Genomic DNA, 25048 nt, shown 5'->3' on the forward strand with positions numbered 1-25048 from the left:
TTTCGACTTTTATATATTTAATTTGTTGTTTAAACTTTTTTTATTTAGCAAATCAAGTTGGAAACTATTAATGTAATTTTACAATTGTTCACACTTCACACCGTTCACATGATTAGTGGGTAAATCAATGATGGTGGACGTTGACATAAAAACTCCTCTACTAGTATTGTTGTTGTGCATAGAAAGAAGGAAATATAATTGACTAAAAGAGACAAGACAACAAAGCCTCGCGTGTACAGGGATGATGAGAAGGAAGGGAGAGGGGCATGATGGTAAGAACAAAATGATAGTTGATAACTATATACGGTTGATCAAGAGAGGTAATACGTTACTCCTTCTATTAAAAAATATAATATATTTTTAATTGAATCTCACTTTTTAATAAAGTAGTTACATATTTTAAACTAACACTATCTTTTCATATTTATCCATATTAAACACTCTATAATAAATATAAAATTATTCATTAATAAAAGCACTTTTGAAAAAAGAGCGATAATTAAATTTCAAAAAACTGAAAATGTCTTACATTTTTTAATATACATTTTTTCAAAAAATATTTTATATTTTTTAATGGAGGGGCATTTAGCATTTCTTTGTAGAGGGACTCTTGTTATTTAGCATTTCTTTCAACTTTTAAGTGCACCCTCTCATGACTATTGTTGCTAGTTTATAATTTTAAGGGTGGTTTTCCTAAACATGACAAAGCTTGTAATTGGCAAAACAATATTGGATAGCAAATATAAAACAAAAATTAATTGATAACCACCAAATCGTGTACCTAGAGTGATAGAGGAAAGCCAATGGCACAAAAATAAAGGATCAAGCAAAACTAGCCAATTCTAGACATAAAAGCTTGCATTAAGTCATCTTGTATAAAGAGAATAATGCAAAGCTTATGTTTCATGATGACATATATAAATGGTAAGAGCTTGTTGAATTCTCAAATAGTAGTTCAAATGACAGCAAAAACAAACCATTCAATTGTATATGGAAGCCAAAGTTTAGAATATAATGCAAGAGGGAGACATATTGCATAAATGTGCCACGTATTTGTATCCTTTAGCTTCAGTGTCCTCAACTTAGAAGAAGATATTAAAGGCTTCGTGCAAATGAGAATAATTTTTTTTTTTTTTACGTGTTGGGCCATTGATTTAATGCTTTATGTCAGATATCATAGTCATATGAGTATTTTATTTTTAATTTGTTCGATAATTTCTTTGTATTAATTAAAGCCCAATTTTGGGCCTAAGTATAAGCTGGTTTTAATTAACTAATAATGAAACCTTCTGTGGTCAACATTTTAAAATTTTCATTTTAAGTAACTAATCTAGTTTTCTGTTGGCAGGAAAAAAAAAACAATCTAACTGTAGAAGAACTTACACAGTTGACATTTTTTTTCAATAAAAAAGTTCTCTCCCTCTTCTTCGACAAAGCCAATTATCGTTGGCTTTATTTTAGCATAAGATTAAAAAGTAAAAATACATATATAAAGAAAATTAATTACCTCACTTATGTAAAATATTTTCAAATAAGTTTATGTTCAATTAAGTAGACCATGTTGAATATATTATAAGGTAACATTCTCTCTTATTCCCTACTAAACATTTTAACTGTACAACTTTTTGTGTGCCTTATAGGATTATAAGCCTGCTCAAATAATATGGCAAATTAAAATAATATAATTTAAAAACTTATATTTTTCAAAAGTAGTATCATAACTTCATGGTTATACACGTGAACCATAACATCAATCCTCATGCCCTGTGTTCAAATCCTAATGCAATCTTTTATTAACATTTTTTTGAAAAGAATGGTGTACATTAAAAACAATTTCTCTCGGAACTACATAAATTGAGTGAATTTCTCACGGTGCAAACTTTCCGCGGAAAACTTGAACACTAGAACAATATTGTGCTAGACAAATTCCTCACAAACAACAAGCTTAATAGCTGAATTCCTTTTTTGTTATTAAGAAAATAAAATTCAAAACTTAATTATTTTAATATATAAATTGAAGTTGACTAGAAAAATAAAATAAAATAATATTTAATAATTTGGATATTCAGTTTAGCCAGAAAGTGTAACATCCTAAATTTTTTAATCCTAAGTTTAGAGGTTAATCGAGGATGAAGTGGAAATTAAAGTGGAATTAAAGATTCGGATGGTTAATTGGCATTTTGACTTGTTTATATGTTATATGGACATATATGGGCGATAGGAGTGCATTTTAGGTCGAAGCAACTGTGTGTGGTGAGAATAAATCTCATTGTGCCACGCGCCACGGCTTGTGCTGCATGTGCCGCGACACATGAACTAGAAATTCACTTTATAAGTCATGAATTTTCAGAAATTTCAAAGGAGAGAATTTGAGAAACACACAAAACAGAGAGAGGAGTAGGGCTAAAAAGATAGGTTAAGTCATTTTAGAGTAATGGAAGGTGATTCGGATTGGTAACTTGCCAGGTAAGCTATGTATAACTCTTACCTTCCATTCTACACAAATTTCTCTAAAAATGAGTTATAGGAAAATTGAATCGATGGAATTTGAGGAGTTTGATTCTTGTCCAATAGTAATAAAAAGATTCTTGAAAGTTAAATTAGAGCTTTGCAATTAGTTTGGAGCGGAACGGTAAAGTTTTAAACCTGGAGGCTCAATTTTGGCCTTTAGAGAGAGAAAGTTAGGGCAAAAATCTATCTTAAGTGAAATAAGACTGGTTGAGGTGATGTAAAGTAGTAATTGGGTTGTCATGAACTTAAAATAGATAAATGAAAAAAAGTTTACAGATGAACATAACCCTAAGTGGTAAAAATGAGTTTTTGGTCAAAATAAACCAAATGACTAAAATGTGCAAAATATATTCAGATTGGCATATTGGACGTGTGAGTGGAGAAAGAAAGCTTGAGATAAGCTTATATGATAGTGAAAATCCACGGGTAACCTTTCTAGTGACAAAAGGATTGAGATAACTAAATAACTTTCTTTGTTTGACTAATTATTGTAACTGTATGTTAATATACTATGTAATACATGAATTAGTTTTGAATTGAGCATGTTTTGTGGCATTGAGTGATTGTATGTGTAAAAATGACTTTTGATCGAAATGAGCATTGAAATTATGTTTTGTAATGTAAAGTGCTATATACATATATATATATATATATATGTTACGTATGAGAAAAGTAAATTGTGAAAAGGAAAACTTAAATGGTTCGAGAAAGTATGATCTAAGTGGTGAGAGTTCACCCAAGAGTATAAGAGATGATAAAAACCATATGGTAAGGTTTTCTTAGTACCGTGTTAGGGTGCGGTATTGGAAACAATTCTCCTTAATGTCTTGAAAGGTGCTATGTTAGAGAAAATCTCTTGAGTGCCTATTAAGGTACTGAGTTAGAGATGAGAGATTCTTTAGTATCTTTATAATACTGTTTAAAGTTAATGACGCCCCATTGTGTGTATTGGAAAAAACTATAGTTCGTATTGTGCATTAGAACATCTTTGGCTGGGTGATTCTACCACTACAAGTGAGCTCAAGACTAATGAGAGTGTATATTGGTATGAGATGAGCCTATGGTTTCATGTCGGGGTGATTTAGAGGTTTGGTTGGTAGAGATCATGCTAGTATTTTATATGATATGATGAAATATCTTGCAATAGCATGGAATCCTTTGGGATTGATGAAAAGTGGAAAATGAAATGTGATATGATGTAAATACTACTTTATGAGATTTTAATTATATACTATATTTACTTTCGTATTGTTGTATGTGATAGTCAATAGGAGTAAGTTATTCTATTATTGAGATTTTTATCTCACCCCCATGGTTATATGTTTACAAGATCGAGAAGTAATCAGGCCATAGGAAGAGTCTGGATTGACTTGAGTTGTGAAGCTGTGTACTCTAAAGTTGTGTAATGAACTGAATTGAAAGATTGTATATATAAGTGTATATGAGTTGCCATTGGTTGCATGCATGTATTGAATTGAGTTTTTTGTGAAATCAAGCTCGATTATGTGTATATGTATTGTTTGAGACAAAAGGGGCTTTGATTTGTGTATGTTTGTGTTACAATAGTTATATGTTGGTGAATCTTAAGTCAAAGAACAAATTATGAGGAAATGAGTAATTTGGAAGCTAAGATTGTATTGTGGATATGATTGCATATGTATGAGTTGAGAAATAGCCGAGTGGGCTAAGTTATGTCAAGAAATGGCATAGTATGTTAAGTTAGTGAATTGTGGAAATTGGTCGTAGAAGGGTCAAATTTTGATATTTGAGCATGATTGTGATTAATTGTAATCAATCAGGTGTATTAAATTCTTTTGAACTTGGTTCATGGCCTAGTTTGGTCTTATAAGAGAAAGTGATCGATTTGAGCACTTGGGTATGCAAAATTTTTAAAAAAAGTGACTTTTTTACACCCCGGGTGCCCAAATTTTGATCGAACTATTAGATTGTGTCCAAACCTATCTCATTATTTAGTATACGAGGTAAGCTTTGTGTGAGCGCTTGAATCACTCCGATCGGATGTCATATGAGAAATTGGCGGACACCGGAAGTTTGTCATTTTTGCTGTCAAAATGATAGCAAAAATCCGGACAAGCACGTCGCGGCGCACTAGCACACTGACCAAAGTTCAGTTTTATTTTGTATGCTAAATTGCATGCAATTGAGATAGAAATGTTGATGGGTTATGTCCACTATGTATTTGAAGTGTGCATAATTTACTTTTGCTGTGTTTTCTTTGATTGTCTTGTGAGTTAATTGATTTTATAAAGTAAGTTTTCGGCTGAAGCTTTTAAAAATGAAATTTAATTAAATGTGAATGATGTGAGATAATGGTAAGATCGTAATCTTCTCTTATATTAAGTGGATATATGAGAGGAGGTTATAGAAAGCACGAGATGTTATGGCCAAACTTGACTATATATATGGCCTTTTTTCTAAAGTTAATAAGTAGCCATGCATTATTATTTATTTAAGGAAACTAGAAGTTTTTGGAGAAAAAATTTCTTGATATTTTTGTGTTTTATTATAAAAAAAATATACTTAAATAACTTTCTCACACCCATTATTAATATAAATTTTTCATATTTAATAATGCAGTGAGAAATTATTCACAATAATAATTTCTCATAGGTATGTTTTTGAGAGAGATTCTCTTGACATATAAGTTGTGAGAAAATTTTATATTTACTTTATTTTATTATTTCAATTATTTATTTATTTTATTTGTAATAAAAAGAAAATATTCCTATTCTTAAAAATGTAGATAAAAAAATTTCTGGTTTGATCTTGAACAAAATCAATATTATTTGAATATTTTTTTAATTATTTAGTGATAAACTTTATATAAAATAAAAATATACACACTTAAATACTTTTTCCATAAAACTAATTTTTTAGTTAATTAATATTATTTAACAAAATTACTAAAAAAAGAAATATATACTTAAATAAATTTCTCACAATAATTTTCGATGAGAAATTCTCACTACTAATAAACTGTGAGAAACATTTAAAAGAATAGTTTCTTATAAGTTTAAATTTAAAAGAGGTTCTCTTGGTATATTATATGTGAAAAATACGTAAAATGAATAACTTGAAAACTTTTCTCATAGATAATGTGTTGAAAAAAGTTATCATCGTTAATTTGACTGTGAGAAATGTTTTTTCAAAAGACTTTCTCATGAAACCTATTTGAAGATAATTCTCACATTGTACAATCTTGTGAGAATTTCTCATAGATAAAAAGAATAGGAATTCTATCATTTAGAAATATTTCTTATGGGCACAAATTTTGTAAAAATTTCTTTTACATATATTTTTTATGAAAAGTTGTTTATATTATATTTTGATAACATTCCTTTTGTTTTATCACGATTGTCAATCATGAGAAAATTGTCACCAAATTGGCACCACAGCACTATAGTTTTTGTAAATTTTCTCATACAATTCTCGCAGATATTTCTTTCATATCATATCATAGTTGTGATAAAAAGGTGTGAGAAATTATGTATAAATTGATTTTATGTGAGAAAATCTGCAAGAAATTCTCATGTTTCAATGGCCATGAGAAATTTTCCTGAAAAAAAATTGCTTTCTTGTAGTGTAAATGGTCAAATATTATCCAACGACCACCATTTAAAATTATATAACCTGTTGGGCTGTTTGTTCTGAGAATTTAGTATTTGTTTATTTGGTTAATCAATTCAAAATCTTTGAGCTGCCACATCTTAGCAAGTCTGAGTAGGTTTAAGAGATCTTGGATGGAATTATATATAACCAAAATTCCCATCCACGGCAAGCATAGCTTTTTCCCTTCTTTAGAAATTTGCACCAATGGATATTGATTAATTTGTTTCATGGTTTTTTCAAAAGCTATATCCATTCCTTTTCAAAAGCATCATTAATGCAGTGTCATCATTAATGAGAGATTAATTCTTTGTAAGAAATTGGAGCTTTGCAAGTGAATCCCTTTGATTTCATTGCTACCTAAACCTACACCATCAAATCTAGCTTCTAGATTCGAACCATATTTATATATCCTCCTTAGCTATATATGAAGTCGTCCAGGACTTTCAAATCCAAAGATTTGATCCGCAATGAAGGTGTTGGCTTCCCCTCCATTTTCGCCACCTCCATGTACCTTTGCTATTGTCAAGCTCAGTAGATCTAAACGAAGGAAGGAGAACAACTGCCATTGAGCTCACCAATCAATGGTCATTGACCTCATTATTGATGGAGGCAGAAGACGACATTGCTAATCTTCTAATCCTCATTGTTCAACACTCAATTTATAAATGGAGATAGAGGAGAAGGCAGAGACAAGAAACAATGGATGAAGAAATATGAGATTAAATAGGGGAAGATAAGAGAGGAATGGGGTGGAGAGAGTTCGTGATATTGAACAATTCTATGTATAGAATTCGTATTGAGATTATATTTCTCATTATCTTATACTAAACATAAAAAGTTAATAATATCAAATCCGAATCTCCCAATCTTGCGTATCAAATTGGTCATGTGAATTATGGATTAAATTTTTTAACTAGTTAAGCCAATTTGTATTGGGTACTATGTATGTCATTGTTTCAACCACTAAGTTAGAAGAGGCGTGGCCGAAAAAACAAAATGTCCTTAGGCCCACATTCACAATTGCACACAAATCCAACGGATGAAAGGGGGGGGGGGGGGACACATTAAAGAGATTTGCATGTTACCCATTCAATTTGGCATCAGGTTTGGATTGTTTAAATTCATCATTCTAAAAATTCAAACGTCTGAATTTTAATTTAAATAGTTGAAATTGTGTGTGAGCATGTGTGCTTTTACATATTCTAGCTACTTTAAACACGTGCCGGATATTATTGATAGAAAAAAGAAAAAGTGCATGACATACGTTCAAATCAATCGTGGCTAATGTTATTGCGAATCAGAAATTTTATTATTTATAAATTATAAATTTTGAATACTAAATTTTATTTTTAACGTTGAAATGAATAAATTTTGGACGTATTTTTTAGTGTTCAAGATAAGTGAATTTTATATTATCTAAAAACTTATTTATTATTTTAAAATTTTATGAAAAGTAAATGTTATTTTACATTTAGCTTACAGTAATAAAAATACTTTTAACTTAAAATCTTCTTAAAATAATTAAGAAATTCAAAGTGGCAACATAGTCAAAAAATGTTTTTCAGATTTGAATTGTTTTAAAAATTCAAACAAATATCCTAAAATTTCTCAAAATTTATTTTTCATAATGAAATTCAAATATTAATCTGTATCCATAATCTGTCTATATAAATCTATAAAATTCTATCAAAGGTTCTAATTTCAATTTTCACGGTCACTCCTTTCCTAATTTGGTTTCCCTTTTTGCCCCCGCTACATAGAAAATGCATATTAATTCCTGATACTCGCCTAACGAGGGTTTTCTTTACACCCCCATCGGCCTCACGCCGTTCTCCTCTCTTCGCACTCTGGCAGAAGAGAGAGAAATATCCACGAGCTCCTTCGTCTCTCTCGTGTAAAGTAACTCCTTTTAATCTACATATCTCCTTCGGGTTCAGGTTCTGCGGTTGTTGCCTCTGAATCTCGTTCTGTGTTTCTCTTGGTCAATCTACGTCGAAGATTTTATCTTCAAGTGAAAGGTCCTGAGGTATGCAGCAAGGTGATCAAACGGTGATAAGCTTGAGGCCTGGTGGTGGTCGAGGCGGCGGCAGCGGAAGCAGGCTATTCGGTCCTCGATACGAGTCCTCGTCATCTGCATCTTCTCCTTTCCCTGCTTTCGGATCCTTTTCCTCTGATCTACAAGTCTTGCGGCCCCATGGCGGTGCTCCGTCACCATTCTCTATAAAGGCATAAATCGAATCTGACTTCCTACTCTGGATCTGAATTTTTCATCCCTTTTTTATTTCAAAATACTGGGCTTTTGATCAAGTTCTTTTTTTTTTAATCTGATTGATTGATTGCTTGTTATCGCTGTTGTTTTTTGCTGCTTCTGCTGATATATTCCTTCGAGCTTTAGTTGTAAGAAGCTTCAATGAATGGCATGTAAAGTGCGAAGCTTTGTCCCCACTTTATACATGCTTTATCGGTTTTTAATTGATAGATGTCATGGTTAGGTTTGGATCTCGTATCAATTTCATTGATTTTGATGCTCAAGTTTGTTTCTTTTGATTTTCTTTAATATTAATTTTTTGGTTATTATGAGAGCAAAATCATCTGCTGTAGTTGGAATTTGAAAATTAAGACTTGTATGCATTGCTATTTTGCATTATATACAGTGAAAGTAACTAGCTTTAATCCTATAATGTTAAATTATTTATTTGGAAACTCCTTCGAATGTGAAATCCTAATGAAAATCGGTCAGACAAAATAAGAAATAGAACTATAAAAAGTGAATTGAGGGAGATATTCCTGACAGTTACTGTGTTTTTAATTGTTATATTGGCGGCATGATTATAACTAATTTGAGACATGTAAGATAAAGAATTAACTTAGTTGAATGTCCTAATTCTTGGTGGGGCATTGAGTATGTGTACCTGCTGTAAATATGGACAAAAAATGACATGTGAACTTTAGGTGGGCTTGATTAAGTCATAGATTGCCCATAAAGGACTCACATACATTAAAACTCCTTTTATATTTGGTAATTTTGTTGGAGTTAGGTTATGGACTTGTCTTGTTTTATAGTATTCGTTTAACTAAAAATCAATTTTTTTATTTTTGTTGGCTAGTATCTATTATTCCTTCGTGAGTTTATCTGATTTTATGATGGAAATTCAACTGTTACTTATACTTAGAGATTTATATTCTTATTCTTCTGCTTTTGTAGGCTGGTGATTCACGGTTTGAGGGCCGTGAACGGGTGCGATACACCAAAGATCAACTGTTACAGCTTAGAGAGGTAACTGATATGTATCCTCGATCAATTATCCTTTCTTTGTTATTTAGGAATATCTTATCAGCATTCTTTCCTTGTATATATGGTTTTTCGTGTGCTCCTGGCATTAGATTCTCTTTTATGCCATTTAAATGGAAGATGTGAGGAATTTGTTTTTGAAGTCTGATTCATCAGAAAGCTATCTGTGATATTCTTGAAGTTTCTGAATAGTTGATCTGTATATTATAATGTTCATTTCTCCCCTCTGGTTGGGTTACTGCTAGAACAACTTAATGCACTATTGATTTGACTTCTGAATTTCTAATTGTATCTTAATGTTGTTTTCGCTACTCTCTAATAAAAATTCTGATTAGTGACCTCTCTCTCTCAGGCCGTTGAGGTCCCGGATGATATTATAAAAATCAAACAGGATATTGAAGCTGAACTTTTTGGCGAAGATCGAAGCTGGGTTCATGCAGAAAGCAATGTAAATTCTTTTTTTTTTTTGGCCTTTCTACATGACATCATTTATGATATTCAACAATAATGCCATCAATATGGTCAAATAGTCATCTTTTGCATTACTAAGTTGTTCAGCTGCTTTCTGATGTTTATTTTATCAAAAGGAACAATTGGTTTGTCTGAACATTTTAGGCATAACTCAGTTTGGTATATCAGTTGCTTGGTTGCTTAAGGACGATTCTTGTCTTTCAATTTTTGTACTTTCTCTTTTAATGAATGATTCTTTTATTGAACTTTTTTCTCGCATTTCTTTAGCCCCTGCATCAGTTCCAGAATCGTTATTCTGAGCCAGATGATCGTGACTGGCGTGGCCGGTCTGGACAACTTTCTCCTGCTGAAGAAAGATCTTGGGACGATATAAGGGAGAACAGAGAATTTGGTAATCGATATGACTCAAGACAGCCAGATGCCAACCAGATTAATCGCCAAGACCAACAGAGTTTGCAGTTTGCAAAGGTACAGATCCCCAAACCAAGGGGTGGCAAGCATTGGCAGGTTTCATGGTTGATTTCACATGTTATCTTCTATGTTCTGGACCCATTATCTATTTCTATTACTGTATGATGTTCATTTGTTGCTCTTGGTAATGCGCTTGGAATTCCTTAGTTCAAACTGGATGCCTGTTGATTGGTTATCATGATTTTCATGAATTATTGCAACTAGATGTGGGTTCCATTCATTACAAGGAATTTGAGGTCTGCACTACCCATGGTTTAGTAATTGAGTGGTTTTCTATAAATTTTATTTTATGCATGTAGATTTGTTGTTTTCTTGAAGCCTTGCCTCTATGTCTCGTACCTAATTATGACTTTTTTTAAACTTTATTAGCATTATTTGATGAATTAGTGAAGTTTTATTGTTACACGTAATAAAGCATAACATAAGATTGCACAGTTTTGGTTCATGTCTATTAACTCATATCTTTATATTTACATGTTCAGTTGTTTTTATCAAAATTATAATTTGTTTGTGTTAAATCAGGGAGGACCTGCTCCTGCTCTTGTGAAGGCTGATGTACCATGGTCAGCGAGAAGGGGAAGTCTCTCTGAGAAGGATCGTGTATTGAAGACTGTGAAAGGGTAATATATAATTGATAGATGAAAAACAGTTATTTAGTGAGGATTTTGACTGGTCCATGGTAGGTCTACTTGGTTGCCAATGTAGGCCCAAGTCATAACTCATTATTTTTATTAGAAAGGAGGTTTAAACCTTTCATATCTGGGTTGCCATGTGTGCCATAGTTCTGATTTTCTTTGAAAACAAAGTCTTGACTTTTATACCTGTATTATGATGGTTGAATGGCTGTCTTTTTGTGAAGCAATGCGTGCTGTCAAAAGTTTCAAACATGCTTAATGTGATTATAGGGTTTATGAATCTCATAGTTTGAAAAACAACTAGTCAATGAGGAAAAACATTCTTGTACTTATTTCCCCCTGTAAGGTTCTTTGTTTTCTTGACAAGTTCTTGGAGTTCCTATGCTTCCTGGCATGCTAAATGTTGTTAGTTGCAACAATGCAGGATTCTAAATAAGTTGACTCCGGAGAAATTTGATCTCTTGAAGGGTCAATTGATCGAATCTGGCATTACATCAGCTGACATCTTGAAGGTTTTTTCTTTGATGGCTGCGTTAAATATGTCCCTGTTCTTTAAAATGCTTCTTGATTGATTGACTTGCTTTGCTTTGCAAATACAGGGTGTCATTTCGCTTATATTTGATAAGGCTGTGCTTGAACCAACATTTTGCCCCATGTATGCTCTTCTGTGTTCTGATCTCAATGAAAAGTTGCCACCATTCCCTTCTGAAGAACCTGGTGGGAAAGAAATCACTTTTAGGAGAGTACTCCTAGATAACTGCCAGGAGGCCTTTGAAGGTGCAGATAAATTGAGGGAAGAAGTTAGGCAGATGACTGCCCCTGACCTGGAGATGGAGCGTCGTGACAAGGAAAGACTGGTCAAGCTTCGTACTCTGGGAAACATTCGATTAATTGGGGAGCTTTTAAAGCAGAAGATGATTACTGAAAAAATTGTCCATCACATTGTTCAGGTTTTTACTGAACTTAAGCGTTGCAGTTTTTACAATGTAACTTCTGTTAAATTATGGTGTGGGTTATCATCAAATTTTTTATTGGTTGAATGTTTCATGGAGCAGGAGCTTTTAGGACTAGCTGATAGCAAGGCTTGTCCTGTTGAGGAAAATGTTGAAGCTATATGCCAGTTTTTCAACACTATTGGCAAGCAGCTTGATGAAAGCCCAAAATCACGGCGTATAAATGATGCATACTTTAGCCGATTGAAGGAACTGAGTGCTAATCCTCAACTTGAACCACGGTTGAGGTTCATGATCCGTGATGTCCTAGATTTGCGTGCAAATAATTGGGTTCCAAGACGTGAAGAGGTATGCTTTTGAATTCATTTTTTTCCTGAAAAGAATAGTATGCCAATCTATATGATTGTTGCTCTTGATGAACTATTAATTAATGTTGTCTTGTGTAGGTAAAAGCCAAAACCATCACTGAAATTCATTCAGAGGCCGAAAAAAATCTGGGATTGCGCCCAGGTGCCACTGCAAACATTAGAAATACCCGAACCGTTCAAGGAAATACCACCCCTGGGGGATTCCCCATTGCTCGGCCTGGTGCTGGGGGTATGATGCCTGGAATGCCAGGGACCAGGAAGATGCCAAGGATGCCTGGAATTGATAATGACAATTGGGAGATTCCTAGGAGTCGTTCAATACCGAGAGGAGAGATGTCAGCTGGGCAACCATCTGCACGCGGCCAGTCTCCTTTACTTTCCAAGCCAGCAGCCCTGAGCTCAAAGTTGCTACCTCAAGGTAGTGCTGGTTTTATAAGTGGAAGAAGCAGTGCCCTAGTTCATGGAGGTAGTGGCGCTTCTCCCACAATCCCATCAAACTTTGGTTCAAATGCTGAGGCTCTACCTGTAAAAGTTGTTTCTGCCATGCCCTCTGAGAAGCCAGTGTCTCCAGCACCGAAAATGAAAACTGATGATCTTCAGCGTAAAACCCGGTCTCTTCTAGAAGAATATTTTAGTGTCAGGATTTTGGAAGAGGCATTGCAGTGTGTGGAGGAACTAAAATCTCCAGCTTTTCACCCTGAGGTTGTCAAGGAAGCCGTTTCTCTGGCACTAGATAAAAGCCCACCATGCGTTGAACCTGTTGCTAATCTTCTGGAGTATCTCCTCATTAAAAAGATTCTTACTGCAAGAGACGTAGGCACTGGGTTTTTGTCATTCGCTTCCATGCTCGATGACATTGGCATAGATTTACCAAAAGCTCCAAACAACTTCGGTGAGATAATTGGGAAACTAATTTTAGCTGGGGGACTGGATTTTAAGGTGGTGAAAGAGATTCTTAAGAAGGTGGAAGATGACCTGTTCCAGAAAGCTATATTTGATGCTGCAATACGGGTCATTGCTGCTTCATCTGGCCAAGCTGTTTTGGAGTCACAAGTATCTGATATTGAAGCCTGCAAAAGTCTGTTGAAGTGATTTCATGGCTGTGCATGAAGAATGTTGATTTCTACAGAACCGGGCAAGAACAACTTAGCTTCTGTTTAATTACTTGAAATACACCTTTCCTCTACCTCACCCTCACATTTGGGTGAAAGTGCATTTTGTATTACAATATATTATAGAAGTGGGGCTTTCAAGATCAGATATTTTTAGGGTTTGTATATTTTTGTGGGCTTAAGAGGTGTTTCTCTAGGGGAGAGTCAAAAAACCATCAAGCTACCGATTTTGATTTCCAGATGGCTAACCATGTGCCAAGCTTCTGTGAGAGTGGGCCCATTAGGGGTTCCAAATGTTTTTGCATTTCATTAGTTTCCATTAATTTTTTTGAATATTTTCTTGACAGATAATTGTTAAACTTTTAGTTCATAAATATTGTTATTTTCATCAGCATAGTTCAACTTCCTTTTTCGGCCAACGGAATTATACTGTGTTGAATATCCGAGCATGGTTTATGTGGGACAATTAATATTTCTAAGTATTAAGGCAGGTTTGGTAAAAAAAAAAAAAATATTAAGATAGGATTTCAAGTGTTAGAGGAGTTAAAGTATTTGTATATTTAACATAAATTTGCAGAAGAAATTTGTTCTCAACTTCACATGAGAATTTATTTTTACTCGTAGATGAAATTGAATGCAATAAGCTGAATTTGACGCTACGCTCTAATGTGGTGTTGCCTTTCATGGTTAAATTATGAATATTTTCTGGAACACTCCCCGATTTTCTGGCAGAGGAAGTATGTGATTTTTTTTTTTGATTTTATTCACAAAAATGTCTAGATTTTTGTGAGTTTTTTTTTACTCTTGATTAAATGTTGGAAAAAGAAACTATATTATTTAAGTATATATATTTAATAGGCTGGTAAAAAAAGTATATTTATTTAATAGGTTGTAAATATATATGTGTGTGTGCTTAATAGAAATAAATTTAAAAATTTATTTTTGATGTCTTCCAAAGTAAATTTTACTTCTAACTGCATGCAATTGATATAGTGTCAACTGTCAAGCGTAAGTATCGCTTTTACTTGTCTTCTCAGTCATCAACAGCAAATTCTGTCTTGTTATTCTTGTTCTCCCATTGTCAAAAAACTAATATTAAAAATACCTAAATTATCAAGTTTTTGATATCTATACATGATTATAAAAAAGATCGGTTGTTATGCTTACTTTAATTTTTCATTTGAATTGATAGCCACAGTAAATCAGTCATGTGAAAAATTAAAAAACTTCTACACCCTAGAGGTGAAAAGTAAAAAATAGTGATATAGAGAGAATCTTTAGACACATGATAAGTTAGCCAATCCGTGCATTTATAGTATAAAAGCATGGCTGAAAATAACATCTAATTTTGAATAACAAGATTTCTATTTTTCTTGATTTTGCGAAGGAGGGGATGATTCAAGGAAAGAAAATGAAATGCTATTGATGCGTGAGTTTGGTTTTTAATATGTTAAAAGTCCATTTACTCAGTTCAATAAAAGTTAATAGTTGTAATGAAATTTATATTTAAATATATTTTTTTAAAAGTCAGTTTAATAAACAAAAAGTTATTTAGATTATAATAATAACATATGCTTTTGAATATATAATTACTAAAAAAATATTAATTTATGATTATTTGTAATTTTTATTATATAAATATAATATATTTGAAATATTTAAAAAATGTTATAAAGATTTTAAACAATATAAAATTTGATTGATAATGCTAAAACCTTGATTTCTAATTATTTATACTTTTTATAATTTTAAAAAATATGATAAAGATTTGTAATTTTTATTATAAATTAATGCTAAAATTTAATATGATTAATTATTCAATTTATAATGGTAAAAACTTGATATCTAATTATTATTATTTAAATGTTAATTATATTTTTAATAAATTAACTATTTTTTAAATAAAATAATAAGAAATTAAACTTAGGATAACACAGCCAAATATTATCCCATTTTTTAAATCCACTTTTTACATGCTCTATCATTTTACATCCATCAAATTCACCTTGAATAATTTTTTCAAAGCACTTTTAGAATGCACTTCAGGGATTAATGGAAAAGTATCGTTGTAAAGATAAAGATCTACACATGGTTTTTATTGATTTGGAAAAAGCTTATGACCGTATACCAAGAGAAGTGCTTTGGAAAGCGTTGGAAAAAAAGGGAGTACGGATTGCTTATATTAAAGCCATACAAGATATGTATGAGGGGGTAAAAACTAGTATAAGAACGCCTAGTGGTCAAACAAAGGATTTTCCTATAAAGATTGGACTACATCAGGGATCATCTCTGAGTCCTTATTTGTTTAACTTGATTTTAAATGTTTTGACGGAACATATTCAAGAGGAAATCCCGAAATGTATGCTCTTCGCGGATGATATAGTTCTTATGGCAGAGACAAGAGAAGAGGTTAATTGCAAACTTGAGTTATGGAGGAGGACATTGGAGTCGAAAGGTTTTCGTCTGAGTAGAAGTAAGACGGAATATTTATATTGTAAATTTGGTAAAGGACTATTCGAAAATAATTTGGAAGTGAAATTGGGAGATCAAATTATACCTCAAGTGAAAAAGTTTAGATATTTGGGAGCCATTATTCAAAATGATGGCGAAATCAGTGGAGATATTTCACATAGAATTCAAGCTGGGTGGTTTAATTGGAGAAAAGCTAAAGGAGTTATTTGTGACCGTAAGGTGCCTAATAAACTTAAAGGAAAGTTTTATCGTACTGCTATCAGACCGGCAATGTTATATAGTAGTGAATGCTGGGCTCTAACGGGACAGCAAGAGCATAAAGTTGGAGTAGCAGAGATGAGAATGTTACGATGGATGTGCGGACATACACGTAAAGATAAAATTCGAAATGAGCACATACGCGAAAAAGTGAGGGTGGCACCTATTGAGGAAAAAATGGTAGAAAATCGGTTGAGATGGTTTGGGCATGTACAAAGAAGACCAAGGGAGGCACCAGTGAGAAGAGTGGAACATATAACTTTGAGTCCGATTAAGAGAGGTAGAGGAAGGCCTAAGAGAACACTCTTGGAAGTTGTTGAACGTGATCTCTTAATTAATAATATTTCTAAAAGCTTAATAAATGATAGAGCACAATGGCGTCTTGCAATCCATGTAGCCGACCCCACCTAGTGGGATAAAGGCTTGTTGTTGTTGTTGTTGTTGTTTACTTTTAGAATGCACTTCATTTTCTTATTTTTTTTTTTTACCAAACAACATCCCACATTCCAAATGTGAAAAAAAAAATACTTCCTAAAAGTTAAAAGTGAATTACCCAAACACACTCTGATGAGTGCTGAGAGGGTACTTTAATGGAATACCATAGAACATGATACAAATAATATCATGTGCTAGCTTGTCCATAAACAGGTGTAAACTTTGCAATCCTTTGTTTGAGATATATCTAAGGTATATAATATATTGCTTTGTCTAGAGCATTGATCGGTTAAAGATACTTATATTTGCTCATAACAAACCCAGAAAAAAAAAAATACAACAATTAATGTGGTGTATCCAGAAATATTTCATAATCTGTGAGAAAGGTGGGATGGAAATTACTGATTTAGGAATTATATTATCCTGCAATTTTATTAGTTATTGTCATGTCTGTTCCTTATTCAATAAATTTCAAACATTATTGTTAACATTTTTGTATATGTTAATTGCACTATAATTAAAGTTTATGTTTTTTATTGTATAAACAACTTTAAAAAAAAATTAAATTTAATACTTTAAAGGTATTACATGTGAGGAAATGCTAATAAATGCTAGTATCTCTTAAACTGAAGGATAAAAGTTCTCACAAAAAATTGAAGTGATGATGCATGTTGTTAATGCCTCTGAACTGAATGAAATAGTATTTTCTAAATGAATTGCTTTTATACCTTACTCATGAGACTCAAAATGTTGCTCCAAGACTGGATTATTTCCAACTCGTAATTACCAAAAAAATAAAAGTATCTTTATTCCATCTAGGCTTACTGTGAAGTTTAGTCTATCATATACTTGAAATGGAAAAAAAAAAATTAAAGTGAAATTAAAATTTTTTTTTAATCCAAAGTCATTAATTTCAAATTAAGATCTCATCACTATTTTTTTCTTAAAAAAATGTTCATTGATCCAAAAAAGGAAACATGATATGAGCACCAGTGACATCCTTTGTGGATCCATTGATCCAAGAGTTAAATTAATGTAGAACTCGTAATCCAATTTGTGTTTATTGTGGTCTCTAATCACTCTCTCACACGTACCTGCAAAAATTTGTATGCGAACTCAATACACCAAGTCATTTATGGTCTATTTAAAAAAAAAACATCTCATGTTAGCATCAATTTAATCAAATAAAATTTTGTGATAATTTTTAATGATTTTATTTTTTAAATTTCTTCTCTTGTATTTTTCCTCTTTCCATCATCATTAATAACAAAAAAGTTTTTATATTTATAATCATCTAACATATCATGTTTTTATTAAAAAAATCATGAATGTGGGGTGCACTGAATCCATACAAGAAGTTATCCAGGTGCACTAAATCCATACAAAAAGTTATCCATTTACTTAAGCCATCTTTGAAATGATATCCATCAACATCCTATATGTCTAATTGGATTTAGATTCGGTAATTGTACTTAATAATGCTTGTATCATCTAAATTATTAAAATTTAGATAAATAGTTATGAACTTATACTCTATTTGAGATTAATAAATAAATAAATTTATTTCAACTATTGATCTAAATTTCAATGGCTCAGATGATAGAGGTACTCAGTACCTGTATTAAGTATAGTTACCAAAATCCAAATCCTGTCTAACTTCACCTAATTTTCTGGTTTGAACAATTTTCCTTAATTACATCTACCATTCAGCCGCCAATATTGGATCAATCTGGCATGTTCATATTCACACTTTCATATTTCACTATTTTAAAAGTCATATTAATTTTCTTATCAGTTATTCTACCCACTTTTTTTTTTGGCCATTAACAAGATGTACTAGAAAAGAATGAAGGATAGTATGCCACCAAAAATTTGGTAGAGCACTTAAAAAAGAAAGAAAAAGAGTGAGATCTGTCAACGGGCTTCTGAACTAATAGCACAATGAATTAATCACCCTTGCTGGTGCTAGATCCGAATCATGTGCAGTGAGTTTTTGTACAGTGGTTGGATAAATTTAAATTTTTTTTAAAAAGACTTCTTATTTGCAAAGTACACAATCTTGTTTATCCAAATTTAAATTTTTTATTTTATATTTATTAAAATAAAATTTTTTAAATTTTTTAGTCATCATTTTGAATAGTATAGATTTTATTTAGATGGTCAAATTGACTATTTTAAAAAAAAAATAATTGATTATCTAGATATATTCCTGGAAGTTCAGATATAATATTAAATTTTTTAATAATTTTTATTTGATGAACACAACATAAAAAATAAAGATACTTCCAGATATAATATTAAATTTTTTAATAATTTTTATTTGATGAACACAACATAAAAAATAAAGATAATATCTTGACGCTTTCTAAAAAATATTTTTTTAAAAAATTACAAGTTAAAAGTTTAAAACCTAAATAGTTTTAAGTATATCTAAATAATTAATTTATAAAAAAATTTTAAAATTTGATTATATGCTTTGCAAGTGAAAAGTCTTTATATACATCTCTCTCTTCTTAGCCATTAAAAAAAAAAATGCACGGTCGTGATTACTTTCTTTCCAACCACTGCACAAAAGCTCACTGCACATGATTTGGATCCATGTCGGGTCATGGACTTGATCCTACTCATATTTTTTCTTTTCTTTTCTTTTCTTTTCTTTTTAATAGAAAGGAAAATCTAATATTCAAATGAAATCAAAACAGTGCAAAGATTAACTCAATCATATGAGATAAATTCTTTCATCAACTACTTTCTCTTAAAAGAAAAGGTAGGGATTGATCGCATACAAAATTTATTATCCTGTTCATGATTGTTCCTAACTAAACTATCAGCAATATAACAATTCAAATGTAAAGATTCTCTTTCTACTCCAAAAAATAAAAAAAAATAAAAAGGGACATGATAAAAAGAAAAGAAATGAAAATAGCTCGTTTCCAAAATCTGATGTTGGTTGGAGTAGGAGAGGAATGAAAGATTGTGATTCAGCTGAGGGAAATCAGAAATGGAAGCAAGATGATGATGGACTAGTCAGTGTAAGTGAGTACGCAGGTAGAGGACCACTGCCCTTTCATCCCACACCCCAAAATTGAGATTAGTATTGTGAGCTGAATAGTTGAACTGGTTGAATCATTAACTGGAGTCATTAACAATTCGATTTAGATAAAAAAAACTATTTTTATGATTGAGTTAGATTGAATAGGAGTAGAACTGCTATTAAGCCGAAAACTGAGGTTGAGTTGAGAATTGGATTGGTTTTTAGAAAATTGAACAATTTTAAATATAATATTAAAAAAAGCTTAGAAATTTTTAAAAAACTAGAAAAATTAAAAAAATAAACCTCTACTAAAAACCAACTTTATTTTTAGACAATTTATATGATAAAATATGATTTGAGACTATTTCTTTTATGAAGATGTTGATAGTTATAGGTGTAAATATAAATACTTTAAAATCTACTCATATCTAATTTAACCAAGATCTATATATATTTGATAAGTTATAAAATTATAATTTATAATATTATTACTTTTATGATTATATTATGCCATTTTATTAACAACTAGGCATAGTGTATGTTTGTTTCTTATATTTATTATATATATAATATTATTTTTATTTAATTATTATACTATTGGTTTAACTGCTAATCTAATTAGTTGGACCCAAAAACCAAGAACTGATAATTCTTTTGATTCAATATCCGGTCTGACTTTTAAAATATTAGAGAATAGAATTCCATCACACGTAATTGACACACACAGAAGTTTTTATATTTTTTAGTTTTTAGATATAATTTTTTTATTTTCTAAAACAATTATTCAAATATTCCCTCTCTTTAAAAATATAAGATATTTTTTGAGGAGTTGGATGTTCAAAAATGTAAAGTATTTTTAATATTTCGATGTGTAATCATTGACTTTTTTTAAAAAATGCCTCTATTAATAATGGATTTATATTTATTATAGGATATTTAATAGGGGTAAATATAGAAAGATAGGATTAGTTAGAAAGTAGGTAACTATTTTATTGATATGAGATTCGGTTAAAAATACATTACATTTTTAAATAGAGGGAGTAAATTTTTTTAAATTCTTTTTATTCTCCAAATATATTCTATAAAATATCAATTCTTATAACAATAAAAAAATAATTTCAACCAGCTCCTTAATTTCTTAAAATGACTTCTAACAAATATATATTGATAAATTAACAAGTAAAGTTATTATTTTAACAAGTATCTTATCTATCTAGGTTTTGTAAAATGTTAAATTCTTCCCAAGATCCTTCATTCATATTCTCACTGTCTAAAAAGAATGGATAATTCATTTGGAGAATTTATATTTGAGGATTTTCTAGAACTTTTAATTACATTTCATAACTCAAAATTTTAGAAATTTTAAAGGAAGATTGAGGTCCTTGATAGGAAATTAAATTTTTCACAAACATTTTTCTTAATTGAGTCTTTAAAAATTTCGAACCTACCTTTGCATTTTTGAGTAATCTTCCTTTAATAAGTATTAATTACTCCTTAAAAAAATTCAACTTAATTATTTGTTTTCCCACTGAATCTCAAAAAGTTTCCAACTTACATTCAATTTCATACCTTTTTGCCCTTTTATTTTCCTTTAGTGGTCGCCTTTTATAATTGAAAAAAAAAATTAAGCTATCTACGTTTTTTTTTTAAATTGAATCTTTAAAAATTTTCAACAATCTTTAAGGATTGTTCAAAAAAGAAAAAAAATCAAAGGATTTTGGTCCTTCTCAAAAATTTGTAGAATCTGTGGTGCTTTAAGTTTAATTAAAAACCTTAGAAGGTCCTCAGCCGTTATTTTCGCAATTCATTTCTCACCAACCAGTGTGACAGCACGATGCAATTTCACACCTCACTGTAGCATGCCACGTGTCCCTTATCTCCCCGTCTTCATATAGCTTGGGAATAGGGTAACTTCTCAAAAATTTTATTGTATATATTTATTTGAGTTAAAATATAATTTTTATTTCAAGCTCAACTATTTAAGTTAAAAAGAATAATTTTTGCCGAAGCTGAAATAAACTTTTTAAAAAGAGACAAGTCATGAAAGTTGAGAGCCATCCATCCATTATTGGTGGCAAAAGTGAAAAAACGGTTTGATTTTGTTACTCAGCACATGATGAACAATCTAAATCATTCAAATTTTTAATATGAATTGTTTAGATTTATAGGTTTTATTTTTATATTTTATTTTATATTTATTAAAATAAAAATTCTAGATGATAATAAATTTATTATATCATCAATCTAAACAATGTAAATTTATTCTAGATAATTCAATTTAATATTAAATATTTTTATAATTTCTATAAATTAACTATCCAAATGTATTCTGAATCATCTAGATTTAGAATTTTCATGTTAGAAATTTTTCTTGATTTCTTTTAAAATGACAGTTTCAAGATTATCTTTATTTTTATTTTTAATATTATATTTATTAAAATAAAAATTTATAAAAATTTTAAAAATTTAATTTTAGTTTTTTTATAATTTAGTGTCCAAATTGATATAGGATAAATTTATTAAAATATTTCATTTTTTCTAATAAATATAAAAATAAAAGCTTAAAATTTAGACTGTCCAAATTTGTTCATTAAGTGATGAGGCATGAGCAACCTGGTGCATTGAAGCCAAACGCATGGAAAAACCTAGAGAAAACTATAGCTAGTACCCTAAAAGTAGAAGATGAGATCATGATAAAACTGTCATTTTGTGCCTATACACACATGTACTTTCTTCAACATTTTCGACAACTACAATTCTAATAACCCAAAAGTATTCTAAATGCTATAACTCTTGGTCTAATCAAACTTGATGCTTTATCCTTTAACAAATTCGACATAATTCTCTTAGCAAGCCACACATTCATTAGAGAGTCCTGAGTTTTTAAGTAACTAGCATAATGCTAACTTCTAGCAAAACAATAATAATAATGTGCTAGTGCTTTTATTTTTAGTTTTTTCATCTTATATTTGTTATAACTTTTTTTTTTATCATTGTCAATATTTTGTTTGCTCTCACCATATAAATCTCCAATGCTTCTCCATCTTTAATTTATTTTTTAATTCTCTTTTAAGAATTTGCATGGGAAAACTTGTGGTAAAAGACATTAGCAACTCACCATTTAATTTAAAAATCAAGTATTTTACATCTTTTGAGGACACTTTTCTCAGTCACACTACACCTCAATCGCATCCGCACACTAAATGCCCATCAATCCTGGCCCTCCATTTTAACTCAAATTAATCCCCGCCATTTATTTAAATTAATTTTTAAATATTTTTAATATTATATTTATTAAAATAAAAATATAAAAAAATTTAATGTTAAATATGGGCTATTTAAAGTACCTTTAAATGATTAATTTGTAAAATTTTTAAATTTTTTAATATTAAATTAGGTTATCTACATTATATCTAAACTGTCAAGAATCTATTTAGATAATCAAATTGTAAAATTATAAAATTTTTTTAATATTAAATTAAATTACTAGATTAAATCTGTACCGACTAGATTGATAATGAATATATTTATTAATATATTAAAATATTTATATTTTTATATTAATAAATATAATATTTAAAATATTTAAAAATTAATTTAAATAAATGATAGGTATCAATTTAAATTGAAATACAGAGCTAAGATGAGCCCGTGGTGCTCTTCGCAACGCAAATCGCACCTCAAACAATATCTATACTGATAATCAATACTAAACTGATGTGTCTGTGGGTTGTTGGAGAGAGAAATATTTTTTTCCCATTGGAACAAAGTGGACATATTAATATTTTTTTAAAAGAAAAAAGAGTAGACAATAGACATGCAAGATTGATTGTATTTCTTTATTATAAATATTGAGGAGCCATCTCGTTAAAATTAGATTGAGAGAAAAACTTTTTTCCCTTTATTTCTCCTAGTAAAATAAATATACGAATGTATCAGACAAAAATATGAAACAATTTGATTGAATTTTAGATTAAAAATAATTGTAATAAAAGAGAATGCTTTTTTATGATTAATTTAATATCACATGCCTTGTTAAGGTTTCCTTTTTCTATTTTAAAATATATTTTCAGGAGTGACCTCTCATCAACATCTACCATCATCATCATCAATATAGGAAATCACATTGAAGGACCTCTGTATCACATTAATTGCAGGAAAAAAAAAAGGATCATAGCGTTCTGAACTCTCATAAGATCCTATAATAAGATGAAAATAGCCCTTTTTAATTCCAGGTGGTAAAAATATTAGCTTGATAAGTATGCATATAAAAAATGACAATTAACGATAACAATTTTAACAAATATGAGTGTAAAAAATGATAAGTGAGTGTATTGTTTTGACAAGCATGCATATGAAAAATGACAAGTAATCATTAGAAATGTAAAAAATAACCCGTATAATGTTCTAACAAGCATGGGTAGAAAATGAGAAGCAATTGTATTGGTTTTTTTTTATTCGCATGCATATGAAAAACTAAATAACAAATAATAATAATAATTTAACAAGTACAAATGTGAGAAATAACAAACATGATAGTATCATCTTTTTCTCTGAAAAATCTTATTGTCAATATTAGGGACTTTTTTTTTTGGGGCCAAGGAACAACAAGCATTCTATTCAATGCACAATTGTTGAGAAAAGTAGAACAAGAAAAGCAAGGAAAGTAAGAACTCGGTAAAAAAAAAAAAATGCCGGCAAAATAGAACAAAAAACTAGAAATAAAATCCTAGATGCATCAAGATCCTGCTTTAGGAGAGAAATCAGAGGGAATGGAGGCTTGGTAGCCTAGTTCGAAGAGCACATCCCTATAATTGTAACATGAAAAATCCATGCTATAATCTGATAGAAATTTTGTAGGGTTCACTGAAAATCACAAAGGCTTAGTGTTTGCCCAAGATATAGAAAGAGATCCACAAGTTGAATAAAGGTAGGGAGCACCACTTAAAACAATATCAACCAGAGGGAAGGAAACAGGCATCATCAAAAAGAGAAACACAATAAATCAAAGTAAAAGAAGTCTAAATCACCATAGCTTCAACATAGCAACAGACCCAACAATCCAAATTCTTCTACTGAACATAAAGGAGCAGCCAAACCAAGCAAACTCCCAAATGATAGAATTAATTATGAGAAAAAGGTTACCTGAATCACCCTATAATTCCACTAGTCCAAATACAAAGCTAGAGGATGAAACAAATCCAGAAGCATAGAAAAATACTAAAAGATTATACCACATCAGAGCATTCAAAATAGATATAGAGAGAAAGTACCAAATCTAGCCATGAGGATCCTGCAAAAGATTGTTCAGCTTTGTCCATTTTCAAATCCTCACCATCCACCCTGTACGCCTTGAGTCTGAATTTTCAAACATAACTTCCACTAAAGTTTTTGGAAAATCTAAAT

The 25048-nt window shown here is 30.6% G+C and overlaps 1 protein-coding gene and 1 non-coding gene across 2 annotated transcripts; both read left to right on the top strand.

Moving 5' to 3' along the window:
- Positions 1-7936: 7936 nt before the first annotated feature.
- Positions 7937-13834, top strand: LOC129309097 (eukaryotic translation initiation factor-like). Its single transcript, XM_054950473.1, has 9 exons — positions 7937-8367; positions 9347-9418; positions 9786-9881; positions 10172-10372; positions 10898-10995; positions 11435-11522; positions 11610-11960; positions 12066-12311; positions 12410-13834. The coding sequence occupies exons 1-9, from the start codon at positions 8170-8172 to the stop codon at positions 13421-13423; spliced, it is 2364 nt and encodes a 787-aa protein (XP_054806448.1). The 5' UTR covers positions 7937-8169; the 3' UTR covers positions 13424-13834.
- Positions 9039-9142, top strand: LOC129310234 (small nucleolar RNA snoR103). The gene has a single exon (XR_008593071.1). It is a non-coding gene; the product is annotated as a small nucleolar RNA snoR103 (small nucleolar RNA).
- Positions 13835-25048: the final 11214 nt, after the last annotated feature.

Source organism: Prosopis cineraria, unplaced genomic scaffold (assembly GCF_029017545.1).
Source record: "Prosopis cineraria cultivar Desert tree isolate PC_DT_omini unplaced genomic scaffold, ASM2901754v1 PC4, whole genome shotgun sequence".
NCBI lineage: Eukaryota > Viridiplantae > Streptophyta > Magnoliopsida > Fabales > Fabaceae > Prosopis > Prosopis cineraria.